The 15,575-nt window shown below is 45.4% G+C and overlaps 1 protein-coding gene across 1 annotated transcript in view; it reads left to right on the plus strand.

Moving 5' to 3' along the window:
* The window catches only part of CFAP46 (cilia and flagella associated protein 46), a 239,476-nt gene extending 232,186 nt beyond the window's left edge, over positions 1–7,290 (plus strand). Inside the window, exons 57-59 of the mRNA XM_069753829.1 lie at positions 2,522–2,658; positions 2,748–2,831; positions 6,950–7,290. Of these exons, the coding sequence (XP_069609930.1) occupies positions 2,522–2,658; positions 2,748–2,831; positions 6,950–7,074 (346 nt within the window). The 3' untranslated portion in view covers positions 7,075–7,290. The remainder of the gene's footprint in view (positions 1–2,521; positions 2,659–2,747; positions 2,832–6,949) is intronic.
* The last annotated feature ends 8,285 nt before the right edge of the window (positions 7,291–15,575 follow it).

Raw genomic sequence — 15,575 nt, forward strand, 5'->3', positions numbered from 1 at the left:
GCCCGCCCTCCCCAAACCATCCTGACCTGACAACTTTAGAGAGACCTGAACAGGGCTATGGTCTGATAAAATCCTGGGATTATATTCCACCCCGTTTAACAGTTCGTTCATCCTATCGTTACCCAAGGCTACATCAATTCTTGACATCGAGCCATATGTAGTCGAGTAACAGGAGTAGGAATATGTATTGGCATTGCGAACCCTCCATAGATCAATCCAACCTATTTCTCTGAGATAGTTACCTGTTGTGAATTATGTGGCAGAGCTCCCTCCTGTGGTCACAAGTGGTACTTCGGCTGATTCTCTCTGTGAGCTTCTGTTGGTGGAGGGAAGTGGTACTGCGGCTTCTGAGTTTCCTCCCTCAGGTGATCTGGTGAGGTCGTTAGGTGCTTCTCTACTTAACTCCACCTAATGCTTTGATCCTGGCTTCCTGTCAATGTTCCAGTGTTGGACTTGCTTTTCCCTGGATCATTCCTGTGGCCTGCTGCTCTGCATAGCTAAGTTCTTCTTTGCTATTTGTTTGCTATTTTTTCTGTCCAGCTTGTCTAATTTGTTGCTGGAAGCTCTGGGACACAAAGGGTGTACCTCCGTGCCGTTAGTTCGGTACGGAGGGTCTTTTTGCCCCCTTTGCGTGGTTTTCTTTAGGGTTTTGTGTAGACCGCAAAGTTACCTTTTCTATCCTCGCTCTGTTAAGAAAGTCGGGCCTCACTTTGCTGAATCTATTTCATCTCTACGTTTGTCTTTTCATCTTAACTCACAGTCATTATATGTGGGGGGCTGCCTTTTCCTTTGGGGTATTTCTCTGAGGCAAGGTAGGCTTATTTTCTATCTTCAAGCTAGTTAGTTTCTCAGGCTGTGCCGAGTTGCATAGGCAGTGTTAGGCGCAATCCACGGCTGCCTCTAGTGTTGTTTGGAGAGGATTAGGGATTGCGGTCTGCAGAGTTCCCACGTCTCAGAGCTCGGTCTATGATTTTGGGTTATTGTCAGATCACTGTATGTGCTCTGACCGCTATGTCCATTGTGGTACTGAATTGCCTTTCATAACAGTTACCAAAGGGAGTGTCATTACCGTCCCTGCGCTGTGATGCGTGGTTACTCTTGTCCCAATGGTCGTTTGCTATATTGTTTACATCACCCACCACCAGAAGGGGGATCCCATCCCAACTTCTTATAAACTGCAATATGTCCTGAATCTTCCTTCCAGAGTATGGCGGAGGTATATATAATGATACAATGCACATTAAACGATTAAAGATTTTACACACTAACAAAACATACTGACCATCCGTATCGATTTTAACCTCAACTTCCTCAAATGGGGTATTAGTATGAATTAAGACTGACACTCCCCTTGCATAACTAGAGAACGTCGAATGATACGCCTTGCGCACCCACCGTTTCTGTAACATATCAACTTTTTCCTCCACTAGATGGGTTTCTTGCAGGCAGATCACCGAGGGCCTCTGTTTCAGTAAATACTGAAATATTGCCGCGCGTTTAGAGACTATGGGTTCTTTACTGTACAAGCAGGGAGAGTATGGGTTCTTTACAAGCAGTGAGACTATGGGTTCTTTACTGTACAAGCAGTGAGACTATGGATTATTTACTGTACAAGCAGTGAGACTATGGGTTCTTTACTGTAAGAACAGTGAGACTATGGGTTCTTTACTGTACAAGCAGTGAGACTATGGATTATTTACTGTACAAGTAATGAGACTATGGGTTCTTTACTGTACAAGCAGTGAGACCATGGGTTCTTTACTGTACAAACACTGAGACTATAGGTTCTTTACTGTACAAACACTGAGACTATGGGTTCTTTACTGTACAAGCAGTGAGACTATGGGTTATTTACTGTACAAGCAGTAAGACTATGGGTTCTTTACTGTACAAGCAGTGAGACTATGGGTTCTTTACTGTAAGAACAGTGAGACTATGGGTTCTTTACTGTACAAGCAGTGAGACTATGGATTATTTACTGTACAAGTAGTGAGACTATGGGTTCTTTACTGTACAAGCAGTGAGACCATGGGTTCTTTACTGTACAAACACTGAGACTATAGGTTCTTTACTGTACAAACACTGAGACTATGGGTTCTTTACTGTACAAGCAGTGAGACTATGGGTTATTTACTGTACAAGCAGTAAGACTATGGGTTCTTTACTGTACAAGCAGTGAGACTATGGGTTATTTATTGTAACAGCAGTGAGATTATAGAACTGTATGCCACATGATGTTGTCATGGTCAATTAACTAAACAAGCTTAAGGAGGCTTGGTCGCCTTTTGTAATAAATATAATATTACATGTTTTGGGTACTAGATTCTCTCTAATGGTATGTTGATCCAGGAAACTAGTCTGATTGCAGTATGTGGAGTCGGAAAGGAATTTTTCCCCTTATATGGGGCATATAGCATCTGCCTCCTGGGGTTTTTGCCTTCCTTGATTAATATAGACTTGTGTCTACTTACAACCTTAAAACCATGGAACGTTTGTGAGTAACGAATATTCTGTTGCCCAGTGAATCTCGCTTGTGGTTGGAGCGACCTGTGGAGACAGCCTTGATGCTCAGCATGGCGGGCGTACGTTCCCTGATGCTGAACCAGTGGCATACACAGCCAGAGCACAATGCCAAAAGACTGTCCTTCCTTTCAGAATGTAAGTGATCGTATAGATAGCCACCTCTTCCACTATATACAGTATATATGATTCCTGTTGCCGTTAATGTTACTTATTTACTTTGCCAGATCTTCTTGCTCTTGGCAAAACAACAGGACAAACAGTACACAGCCAGCGAAAACTAGGGAGCAGCACAGACGTGAAAGTGAGGGGTACGTATAACCGCTGCGGGTCAGGATTATTGAATTACCCACTATCTGTTTAAAGCAATGGGTGGGTTTTTCCATTACTGATTATCTTTAAAGGGGTTGGTCACTACTAGGGCAGCCCCTTCCTAAACTAAATGTTTGGCCCCGATAAAATAATAAAGCCTATACTCGCCTCCCGTGCCGGCTCCTTTTCCACGGTGTCTCCACTCGCGCTCCCAGGCTGTGATGCGGTGGAATGACACATGATGCCTTGCGCAGGCATGTACTTCGGAGGACACAGCATGAACTTCAACCCAATATTGCGACCAGCATGCAGCCAGCGGGTAAGGAAAGGGTGAATCAAACACCCGAAAACCCCGCCCATATGACCGCAAACCTGTCCCACCAAATTCAAGTGACAGGTTCCTTTTAATGTTTCAGGACCCTGAAGCGGATAAAAGAAGCAACAACAGACCAGGTGCTTTTTTTGCAGCGTTTTTTCAGACGGATTCCAGGCGGAATCAACCTGGAAAAGATGTTGTGTGGAAATAACCTTGGGGTACATCCACACAAGACTTCACTGCTGTGGGAATGTTGTAATTTTTCATGAAGCACGTAGACACTCAGTAAATAAATATGTCAACCAATCACAGTATAGAAATCAGCACTGCATTTTTAATGCTTTTTTACAGTCCTCATTTATCAGCATCATCTACTTGAGCTCTCATTGGATTTTATAGGCAACAAGGCCCACCAGTGTTAAAGGGAATCTGTCACCCGGTTTTTGCTACCTCCTCCGAGAGCAGCATGATGAAAAGAGACCCTGATTCGAATTATGTATCACTTAGTTTACTGTGTGCAGCAGTTGTGACAGAGCTCTTAGATGTAGCATTTAACAGAGCTCAGAAATCTGCCTCCGCCCACACCGGGCTCTGAATGTACATTGTCTATAAACAGTGAGCTGCTTATCACAGGAGGGGGCGTGGTCAGACTAGCAGTCATAAGACCCAGTCTGTCAGTGATAATATGCTGATGATAAAACCTTCCTTGTAAATAAACAACTGCACACAGCCTGATAAGTAATCCATCTCTGAATTCAGTGTTTTTACCTCTACCTCATGTTGTCCTCAGATTACATAACAAAAAACTTGTTGACGCATTCCCTTTAATAAATGAAGACTACACAAATAAGATCTCAGTGTTGCCCATATCCAGGGCTGCCACTAGAAATTTCGGGGCCCCATACTGGCAAAATTTTCGGGGCCCCCTTGAGACTCCGCCCAGGCTCCACCCCAGCCCCGCCTCCGGGCTCCACCCCTCGAACTGTCCACAGTCCCACCGCTCTCTCTTGGAAAAACTCCACTTCTCACCTATCACACATTAACAGTTCCTATCACCAGATCACACATATAGCCGGCAGCTTTTGTTTTGGCCAAAAGATTTTTTATGCTGCCACCATAACACAGTAGACACTTTTGGCCGGGCCCTACTCTACTGTAACCTATTAAATATTTGTTAAAATATGCAATACAATTTAGGTATATTTATATTTATTTTTCAATTTTTTAAATGACCAATAATATCACATACAAAGAACAAATACCACAACACCATGACCAGACCACATATTACCACCACATAGTGACTGAATACTACAATTCTGATCAGTAATAAAAAAAAAAGCACCATACTATCACCATAAGTGCCATTATACACAGGAGATCTGTACTTAGTATGCAGTGTTTGTGTACAGATAATACAGTGATCACTAGTGAAATTATACACAGGAGCTCTGTATACAGTGTATAGTGTCAGTGTATAGGTAACACACTGACTTACCAGTGACGTCTCTAGGTTGAAGTCCTTCATCTTTCATCCAGCACAGACCGCCATCATTTCATCCAGCCAGGACTCGTTTCTGCAGCAAATAACACAGTTATCTCGAGCTCTGCTTGTAGAATACATTAATTAATTTTCCCAACTTCTACATTACACCACATGAAGAAAAAGAGGCGACATAGTATCACTCTACACAGTAACAGGATCGCCCCCTCATTTAAAACAGTATCCTCAAAAAATAAAATAAATACATCACTGCAGTAATAATATCCCTAAATTAGTCCCTATGGTAATAATATTCCCCATCCTGGCCACCGTGTGTCTCATTCCTGGCGTCAGCCATATGTTCTCCCATCCTGCCCTCATGAGTATCCATTCTGCCCCATATGATCTCCCCATCCTGACCCATTTGTCTCCATCATATCAATCCTGCCCCATGATCCTGCAAGATCTGTCTCCAGTCATGCCCCCATGTCTTTCATCATACCCCGTATCTCCATTCTGCCCCTGTGTCCAGCATCTCCTCTGCCCCTGTGTCCAGCATCTCCTCTGCCCCTGTGTCCAGCATCTCCTCTGCCCCTGTGTCCAGCATCTCCACTGCCCCTGTCTGTGTCCAGCATCTCCTCTGCCCCTGTGTCCAGCATCTCCTCTGCCCCTGTCTGTGTCCAGCATCTCCTCTGCCCCTGTGTCCAGCATCTCCTCTGCCCCTGTCTGTGTCCAGCATCTCCTCTGCCCCTGTCTGTGTCCAGCATCTCCTCTGCCCCTGTGTCCAGCATCTCCTCTGCCCCTGTGTCCAGCATCTCCTCTGCCCCTGTCTGTGTCCAGCATCTCCTCTGCCCCTGTCTGTGTCCAGCATCTCCTCTGCCCCTGTCTGTGTCCAGCATCTCCTCTGCCCCTGTCTGTGTCCAGCATCTCCTCTGCCCCTGTGTTCAGCATCTCCTCTGCCCCTGTGTGTCCAGCATCTCCTCTGCCCCTGTGTTCAGCATCTCCTCTGCCCCTGTGTGTCCAGCATCTCCTCTGCCCCTGTCTGTGTCCAGCATCTCCTCTGCCCCTGTCTGTGTCCAGCATCTCCTCTGCCCCTGTCTGTGTCCAGCATCTCCTCTGCCCCTGTCTGTGTCCAGCATCTCCTCTGCCCCTGTGTTCAGCATCTCCTCTGCCCCTGTGTGTCCAGCATCTCCTCTGCCCCTGTGTCCAGCATCTCCTCTGCCCCTGTGTGTCCAGCATCTCCTCTGCCCCTGTCTGTGTCCAGCATCTCCTCTGCCCCTGTCTGTGTCCAGCATCTCCTCTGCCCCTGTGTCCAGCATCTCCTCTGCCCCTGTCTGTGTCCAGCATCTCCTCTGCCCCTGTCTGTGTCCAGCATCTCCTCTGCCCCTGTCTGTGTCCAGCATCTCCTCTGCCCCTGTCTGTGTCCAGCATCTCCTCTGCCCCTGTGTCCAGCATCTCCTCTGCCCCTGTCTGTGTCCAGCATCTCCTCTGCCCCTGTGTCCAGCATCTCCTCTGCCCCTGTCTGTGTCCAGCATCTCCTCTGCCCCTGTGTCCAGCATCTCCTCTGCCCCTGTGTCCAGCATCTCCTCTGCCCCTGTCTGTGTCCAGCATCTCCTCTGCCCCTGTGTGTCCAGCATCTCCTCTGCCCCTGTGTTCAGCATCTCCTCTGCCCCTGTGTGTCCAGCATCTCCTCTGCCCCTGTGTTCAGCATCTCCTCTGCCCCTGTGTGTCCAGCATCTCCTCTGCCCCTGTCTGTGTCCAGCATCTCCTCTGCCCCTGTCTGTGTCCAGCATCTCCTCTGCCCCGGGCCCCCTCCCCTGGATCGCCGCTACCAAAAAAAAAAAAAAACTTCTTACCTTGCCATGCTCCCGCGGCGGGCGAAGCTCCTCCACGCAGGTGAAGGACGCACTCGCCGGCGGCTGACGATGACGTCAGACGCCGGCGAGGTGCGACTGCGCACTGCCGCCGTTCAAGTCAGCTGCCAGCCTCCGACTGGCTGGCGGCGACTGTTAACTATTGACGTGCGGGCACGGGCCCGCACGTCAATAGTGAGCCGCAGCGCCTGCAGGGGGGGCCCGGTGAGCAGATGAGACGGGGCCCGATGCGGGCCCCCTCTGCCCACCGGGCCCCATACGCCAGTCATGGCCGTCATGCCCTGATGGCGGCCCTGCCCATATCACCCAGTCAGTGCTCAGCTTTCATGCCATAAACAGCTATGGATAAATGAAAGCCTCACTGTAATTGTTCTCTCTGGCCATCGGGGGCAGTGTTAGTGTTTCAGTAAATGATCTCCTGTATTGTAACTTTTTCTATTGTAGAAGACGTCTCTGTGGACACACACGAGGAAGCTGCGCACAACCCCAGTGACTCAAGACTTCTTTCTGAAGACCCATCGGCTCGCAGCTATGTATTGTACGGCCTGCCCAACATGGTTGTGATGTGAGGTCCTTCACCCAGAAATATATTGTGTTGGGGTCGGAGGTCATTACTCTTGTGAATGAACATTCTATGTGATAATTCCACGCTCCCAGGGCTGCTCTGAACTCCTGCTGTTCTTACCCAATAATTTAATACTCACTTAGCACTTTGCTTTTATTTATAGCAGTGTACTAAATTCAGCATGGAACAAAAAAACAAATAAATTCATCTGGAATATAAATTGTTTTTGCAGTTTCAGTTCCATGTATGGGATATAATGGAAGCAGAATGCCGTGTTCTGCATCTTTTTATCTGTTAGAAGAAATGTTGACCACAAACTGCACAATGTGTGTATTCAGGGGAAAATGGATAATATCATCATTACATAATATCCACAGTCATTAATTCGCAAGCACGTGAAGTTAACCCTTTTCCTTTCATGTATTCTGGTACTAACATCAGATGTAAGCCATATATTACAAAATATATGAGTAGAGACCGGCAATCATCAATAACATGTATTTGTACTTAAATAGAGCCAGGTTACCATGCCCCACAAGTTTCAGTCCTGCTTAGCCATCATCATTGGTAGTGCCCACACGTCTCCCTGCTGGCCCCTTGACGCACGTTTTGCGTGACCGCTTTTTCAAAAGCTCGTTCTTAAGATGGTTGGCAATAAAAAAGGGTTGGACCCCCAACAACCAGGAAGTTATCCCTTGTCCTATGGATAGGAGTGAACCTATTATCTTGGTAAAACCCCTTTAAAGAAGACCTGTCATTTGCTATTCATATGTAATTGTTAGATCTGGTTTGAACGCTGCTATTCTCCTGAATCCATCGTCGCTGTGTTTTTGTTCCTACGCCTTTCCATCCCTGAGATATGGCCCCATCTTCACTGTATGTAAATCAAGCCTTGGTAACCTAGTGCAGGGGTCCCCAACTCCAGTCCTCAAGGCCCACCAACATGTCATGTTTTCAGGATTTCCTTAGTCTTGCCCAGGTAATAATTGCATCACCTGTGCAATGCAAAGGAAATCCTGAAAACATGACCTGTTGGTGGGCCTTGAGGACAGGAGTTGGGGACCCCTGACCTAGTGGGTGTGGTCTTCATGAACATGCCCACAGAAAACAGTCCATGACTGCACGCCCCTTTGGCTAAAATAAATAAATTTATAGGGAACAATGGGGCATATCTCAGGAAAGGATAGGCGCACGAACAAAAGAAAAACATCTAAAATCCCTGATGAAGGAGCACGTCTGTCTCCGAAACGCGTAGGATTTGGTCCCACACGCTTTCCTTAGCTTATCACGTGAGCAATCACGTGACCGTGACGTCACGTAAGGTCCTGCAACAGCAGAGTACCTAGCGGCTCAGCCCAGCAGCGCTGACACACTTCCTAGAACGCTCGAGCGCAGGATCTTCTGCTGCCGGCCGGGGCAGTGCCTGCAGCCCGCAATCCTGAAGGCAATACGCGGTATTTATCTTATCTCACCCTCCTCTGGCAACGCAAGTGGAAGGAATTACGGAAGATCGCATGTCACTACGGCAGCCTTACCGGGCACTTCCTAAAGCAACACACGGTACTCATTGGACTTCATCCCTCCTGGGCAACGCGAGTGGATTTACCACGGAAGACTGTACTCCACAGCGGTAGCCTCACCAGGTATATACTGCATTTACCAAAGCCATTTTATTTACCAACGTCTTTTTTATGATACATTTTTTTATCTCCTACGGTGGTTGTATTATTTCTAGATATTTGCAACCCCCATCTATTATTTGGAATTTATTCATTCACTTTCCTCACATGGTTATTTTTAGTAGTTATTAACTCGGGTCCTCACAAGGGGTTTAAAACCTTGACTCCAGCGCAGATAGCTTCCCCCTTCTTTTATCATATTTACTGATTTTGTTACGGACGGGTGGTACCGTAACACCATCTGCTGCAGGTTCCAGAGAGGTGCGAGCGCTACTGGATTTTTATATTGAATTAAAAGTAAAACATCGCCAGATTCAGGAGAACAGCGGTATTTATGACACATACATATTCATGGCAAGTGACAGGTCCTCTTTAAAGGGGTTGTACCAAGATCAAAAAACTCTTTAAAAAAAAGTCCTCGAATGACTATGATATTGTAAATACACACTAATTGTGTGTTCACTGAATTCCTACGTACCCACACTTCCATTTACATGGGCAACCAACTAATTTGAATGTCCGGTGAGTAAGGCTGGTTTGTTACATCTGACGTTCTATGTCCAACTAAGGACCACAATGTCCATGCCGGCAGCGGGTCTCCTGGAATGTGTGACGCTGATGAATTCGAGATCAGCGGCCGGTCCATACATCACTTCTTACATCTGACGTTCCGGGTCCAAATAAGGACCATAATGTCCATGCTGGCAGCGGGTCTCCTGGAATGTGTGACGCTGATGAATTCGAGATCAGCGGCCGGTCCATACATCACTTCTTACATCTGACGTTCTAGGTCCAACTAGGGACCACAATGTCCATGGCGGCAGCGGGTCTCCTGGAATGTGTGATGCTGATGAATTCGAGATCAGCGGCCGGTCCATACATCACTTCTTACATCTGACGTTCTAGGTCCAACTAGGGACCACAATGTCCGCACAGGCTACCTGTCTCCTGGAATGTGTGACGCTGATGAATTTTAGATCAGCAGCTGGTCCATACATTACTACTTACATCTGACGTTCTAGGTCCAACTAGGGACCACAATGTCCATGGCAGCAGCGGGTCTCCTGGAATGTGTGATGCTGATGAATTCGAGATCAGCGGCCGGTCCATACATCACTTCTTACATCTGACGTTCTAGGTCCAACTAGGGACCACAATGTCCGTACAGGCTACCTGTCTCCTGGAATGTGTGACGCTGATGAATTCTAGATCAGCAGCCGGTCCATACATCACTACTTACATCTGACATTCTAGGTCCAACTAGGGACCACAATGTCCGCACAGGCTACCTGTCTCCTGGAATGTGTGACGCTGATGAATTCTAGATCAGCAGCCGGTCCATACATCACTACTTACATCTGACATTCTAGGTCCAACTAGGGACCACAATGTCCGCACAGGCTACCTGTCTCCTGGAATGTGTGACGCTGATGAATTCTAGATCAGCAGCCGGTCAGTACATCACAGTCCGCACACAGACCTTGAAACACTGAGATGTGAATGCAGCCTAAAGCAATATGTGTTCTGCTCCAGCTGCATTTTTCCCCTGGGGCCACAGCTTATCTCTGGGGACCAGTTTCAGAGTCTAGATTCATGGCATTTAGCGGATCACCAGTTCAGCTTTAAAGCAGTTTTCACGGTGAGTCAACTCATTTAGGAAAATCATCCACACACTTTAATTAGTTTGCAAAGTATCTTACATGTGACGACCTTCTGAAAGAAAACATTGTGTCCGAGCGCAAAGTTCAATTTTTTAATCTGTTCTCGCCGTTGGTTGAGTCCTTACTGCCATCTCTCTGCCATCCAATCTCTTGATCAGAAGCCAAGAAAGGGTTCTGCTACTCCATCCTCCCGCACTGTCATTTCCACTTTATAACATCAATACATTTAGGAGATTTTATAGTGTTTAATCTCCGCTAAGTCCAGACCTCTGACTGCCCCTATGATGTTGGCCACACATGACACAGATAAGCCACGCTCGCTCTGTCTGTTGTTTTAGCCGTCTCAGAATATCTTACAAATCGTGTTGTCATTATTCAGCTTTTACAGAAAAAATGATTTGTTTTCAGGTCAAGACAGTAACCTCCTATTGATGTTTTATTCTATCCTTGCTAGAAAATGACCCCCATTATGTACAGTATTATAAGCTGGTCATAATATCTTCGAAGACAACGTGAACCGAAGGCCCCGATTCATTAAGGTGTTTACTCCAAAATTCTGGCATAAAACACATTCGCACATTTTACTCAAAATGAGAAGTTATGCAAACACTTTTGCGACTTATGCTATTTTTGTGCCAGTCTTGGCCATTGCTGAGCCCACTCGTCTGATTCATCAAAATTTACCCCACCTTGGGGGGGTAAATTTTGCCAGTAATGTACGCCAATCCCTGACTGCAGTCATATGGCACTTGTAAGATGTGCAGAATTCATTAAGCGGAGTGCGTCTCTTAATGACTTAAGTGCATTTTACTCCACCACGTCCCATCATTAAGACTGACGTGCTGGGCCTGTGAGTTTGATACTCAGCACACGTCAGGGCACTGAAGTCTCTACATTGCGTCTGCTGTGTGGACCCTCAGTCCCCACCCTGCACAAACTAAACATCGCACCGGGCAAATGAGGGATAGGTAAATAGGGTTTTATTTTTTCTATTTAAATGTCAGTAGTTTTGGGGGCATCATACTTAGTGGTGGACTATAGGGTCCATGATACTGAGTGAGGGCCATAATACTTACTGAGGGGCTGTAGAGGCCATCATATTGTGTGGAGACCATCATCCTGCGTGAGAAGCTGTGGGGGCCATCATTTTGAGTGAGAAACTATGGTGGCCATCATACTGAGTGAAAATTTGTGGGATCCATCATACTGACTGAGGGGCTTTGGAGGCCATCATTCTGTGTGGGGACCATCATACTGAGTGAGGAGCGGTTGGGTCCATCATACTGAATGAGAAGCTATGGGGACCATCATCCTGAATGAGAAGCTATGGGGACCATCATACTGAGTAAGCAGTTGTGGGATCCATCATACTGACTGGGAGGGTTATGGGGGCCATCCTACTGAGTGAAGATCTGTGTAGGCCACAATACTGACTGAGGGGCTGTGGAGGCCATCGTACTGTGTGGGGACCATCATGCTGAGTGAGAAACTATGGGGGGGCATCAAGCTGAGTGAGAAGTGGGATCCATCATACTCACTGGGAGGGTTATGGGGGCTATCCTACTGAGTGAAGATCTGTGAAGACAACAATACTGACTGAGGTGCTGTGGAGGCCATCGTACTGTGTGGGGACCATCATACAGAGTGAGAAGCTATAGGGACCATCATGCTGAGTGAGAAACTATGGGGGCCATCATGCTGAGTGAGAAGTGGGATCCATCATACTCACTGGGAGGGTTATGTGGACCATCCTACTGAGTGAGAGTTTGTGAAGGCCACAATACTGACTGAGGGGCTGTGGAGGCCATCGTACTGTGTGGGGACCATCATACTGAATGAGAAGCTGTGGGATCCATCATACTGACTAGGAAGGTTATGGGGGCCATCGTACTAAGGGGGAGGTTATAAGGGCCATCATACGTAGTTGTGGACTTTAAAAATGTTGCATTATTGTCATATAATATGACTGTTATACTGCTTCTAATCTAATCTTTATATAGCGCTAACATATTCCGCAGCGCTTTACAGGATGCACACATTATCATCGCTGTCCCCTATGGGGCTCACAATCTAGGTTCCTTATCAGTATGTCTTTGGTATGTCTTTATGCTTCCATGTCATCTAATGAAAATTACCAATCTATGACACTTCAGTCTAGGAATTGCTTGTGAGCCTGGGAAATTTCTCAGTAAGATAATAAAAAAGGACACGATACTTAAAAAGGTAAATACATTTAAATCCTAGACTGCATGGTAAGAAACAGCATTCACTGAAATTAAAAAAACACTGATTGTTTACTAAGATGCCAATACATCCTGAAAAGAGGAGATACAGTAGTTACTCTCAGCCTGGCTCTCAGCCCTTGTTAATGAATGTTTGTTATAGAATTTCCCTTAAAAATAAATGTTACAATTATGTAAATCAGTTGTTGAGCCATAAAAAACCCTCAAAAAACAGTAAAGCATTTTGTAAAATAAAAAAATAAGCATACTAACTTTACCCTGCTGCTTCCGTTTCTAAACTTCCCAGTCCCCTGCCTATGTCTGTACTTTCCTGCATCTGATCAAGTGCCATCTAGCCATGTGTCGCTGCAGTCAATCACTGGTTGGTCACATCACTAGACGGCACATAATCATTTCCTGGGAAATACAGAGAATTCAGATCTTGTATAGCAATGAGACCACTGCAGCCAGTCAACAAATAGAAGTATATTGGGGTAAAGAAACCAGTAGAGGGACAGTGTCAGAACCATAGTGAAAGGAATGAACATAACCCGGTCATGGAGGCGGGACAGGTGAGTAACAAAGTATTTGTTCAGAAAATAGATATGTCGCATAAAACTAATTACTAAAAATACAATGTTTTGTAGATTTTAAAAAATGTTAATAAAGATATTTGAAAAAGAAAATAGATATGTGATAAACTTTCTTATCTTCATTTATACTATTGATTCATGGAAAAAATACAGTTACCCTTTAAATCAGCCTCGCTTATGATAATATTGTTCTTTACACTCTTTGTTTCTATTAAGCTGCTTATTGGTCTGCACTCCTCTTTTTTTCCCCGCTGTTCCTTGGTCTCCACTCCTCTTTTTTCCCCCGCTGTTCCTTAGTCTCCACCCCTCTTTCCCCCCCCCCCCCCCCCACTGTTCCTTGGTCTCCACTCCTCTTTTTTTTCCCCCATTATTCCTTGGTCTCCACTCCTCTTTTTTCCCCCCACTGTGCCTTGGTCTCCACTCTTTTTTTTCCCCGCTGTTCCTTGGTCTCCACTCCTTTTTTTTCCCCCGCTGTTCCTCGGTCTCCACTCCTTTTTTTCCTGCTGTTCCTTGGTCTCCACTCCTCTTTTTTCCCCGCTGTTCCTTGGTCTCCACTCCTCTTTTTTTCCCACTGTTCCTTGGTCTCCACTCCTTTTTTTCCCCCACTGTTCCTCGATCTCCACTCCTTTTTTTCCTGCTGGTCCTTGGTCTCCACTCCTCTTTTTTCCCCGCTGTTCCTTGGTCTCCAGTCCTCTTTTTTCCCACTGTTCCTTGGTCTCTACTCCTCTTTTTTTTCCCCTGCTGTTTCTTGCTCTCCCTGTAATCTGCATTTGCTCCACAGTCATCAAGAAACTGAATCTCACCTTTAATGCCGGGTCTTATACTAACTGCTTCGTCAGTTCACCTGTTAGTTATACTCATGGGATATCGTATTTTGGGATAAGCCCGCCCTATTCCTTATTATATTGGATATGCGAGGACCCGACAATATTACCTTTTTATATCCCATTTAATGGAATTTCGGCTTCTATAAAATATTCAGTGTATTGAAATTACCTAGGATAAAAAGATCATAAGACCAATTTCTGTTTACTTGACGTATATTCAGTCAACGATATAACATTTTCTGCACTTGTTCAGCTTGAACTCCATTGCACGAGAGCAGCTGCTTCAAAGGGACCCAACAGGAACCAGTGCCAGCTACAATTTTTAGATGGAAGGGATTAAACATTTATAGTAAAGACTCGATACATCATAAAGGAGATACAGATTTATGTGTCGCTGTGCTACGTGTTTTACAGATTTTACAATTGGAAATATATAGATATCAGTAAAACTTGGAGTCAATTCTTGTTCCAATTAATATTCCAGGGAGCCGATTTTTCCATTTTTTAGGGGCTGTGAGATAAACTTTAGTGCCATGTGACCTAATCTGCCATACCTGAAGAAGGCGCCACTTCCTCTGGTGGCATGGTAAGCCAAAAATTGTCGTGTTTTCATGGCAGTAATATCAGAACTCCAAAGTCACCTACCTTTCGTTGGCACAGCCAGTTTAGCAATGGTCACCATGCTTTGGGAGTGGAAAAAAATAAGACGTCTGAACAATAAATAGATTTTTGCAAGAATTGAAAGTCTTTTTAAACCTAAAGTTGTATGTGGTCCTGATAATATCCTGGTAGTGCTAAACATACTGTAATGGTTTAAAAAGTTTACTGACAGGTAAGCATGACAGGTGATAATATCCATGTCAGGTGATCATGCTCAGGAAATTAGAGGAGTGTTGCACCTCATTTATCTTTTTTTATCTATTTTTTACTCCAAATCCTTTCTATAGACAAAGAATCACATTGTAAAATTCATATTACTCACAGACACCACTAGGGGGAGCATAGGAGCTTACTGCATACTATTATATTATTGGGTTCAAGGTAAGCTCCCCCTAGTGGTGGCAGTAAGAAGACATAATTTTAAAGTTTGACCCTTGTATGCGGATTTCAATCTCCTTAATAATAATGGAGTTTGAACGGCTGTTATTATTAAAGACATTGTTCACTTTGTCTATTTTAACAAATGTATTGGAGACACGATTTTGTCCCACTTTCTAATATATACATATTCTCCTTCTCCTGCTTTCCTTAGTGCTGCTTTCTTCACAGATTGCACAGCTCTCTCTTTCTCAAAGTAGCTGCTTAAGGAGGAGCATGTGACCAGTCTCCTCCAATCAACAGCCTTCTCATGTGCAGTGTTTTTCTATTGGAGGAGACTGACGGACAGTTGTGATCACATGATCCTCCATCAGCAGCCATTGTGAGAGCAGGCGTGCTGTGCAATCTTTGAGGAAGGAGGACAACCGGTATTACGGTACTTATGTCTCCAAAATATGTGTTAAAATAACGTTAAAGGGGACAAC

Source organism: Ranitomeya imitator, chromosome 2 (genome assembly GCF_032444005.1).
Source record: "Ranitomeya imitator isolate aRanImi1 chromosome 2, aRanImi1.pri, whole genome shotgun sequence".
Taxonomy (NCBI): Eukaryota; Metazoa; Chordata; class Amphibia; order Anura; family Dendrobatidae; genus Ranitomeya; species Ranitomeya imitator.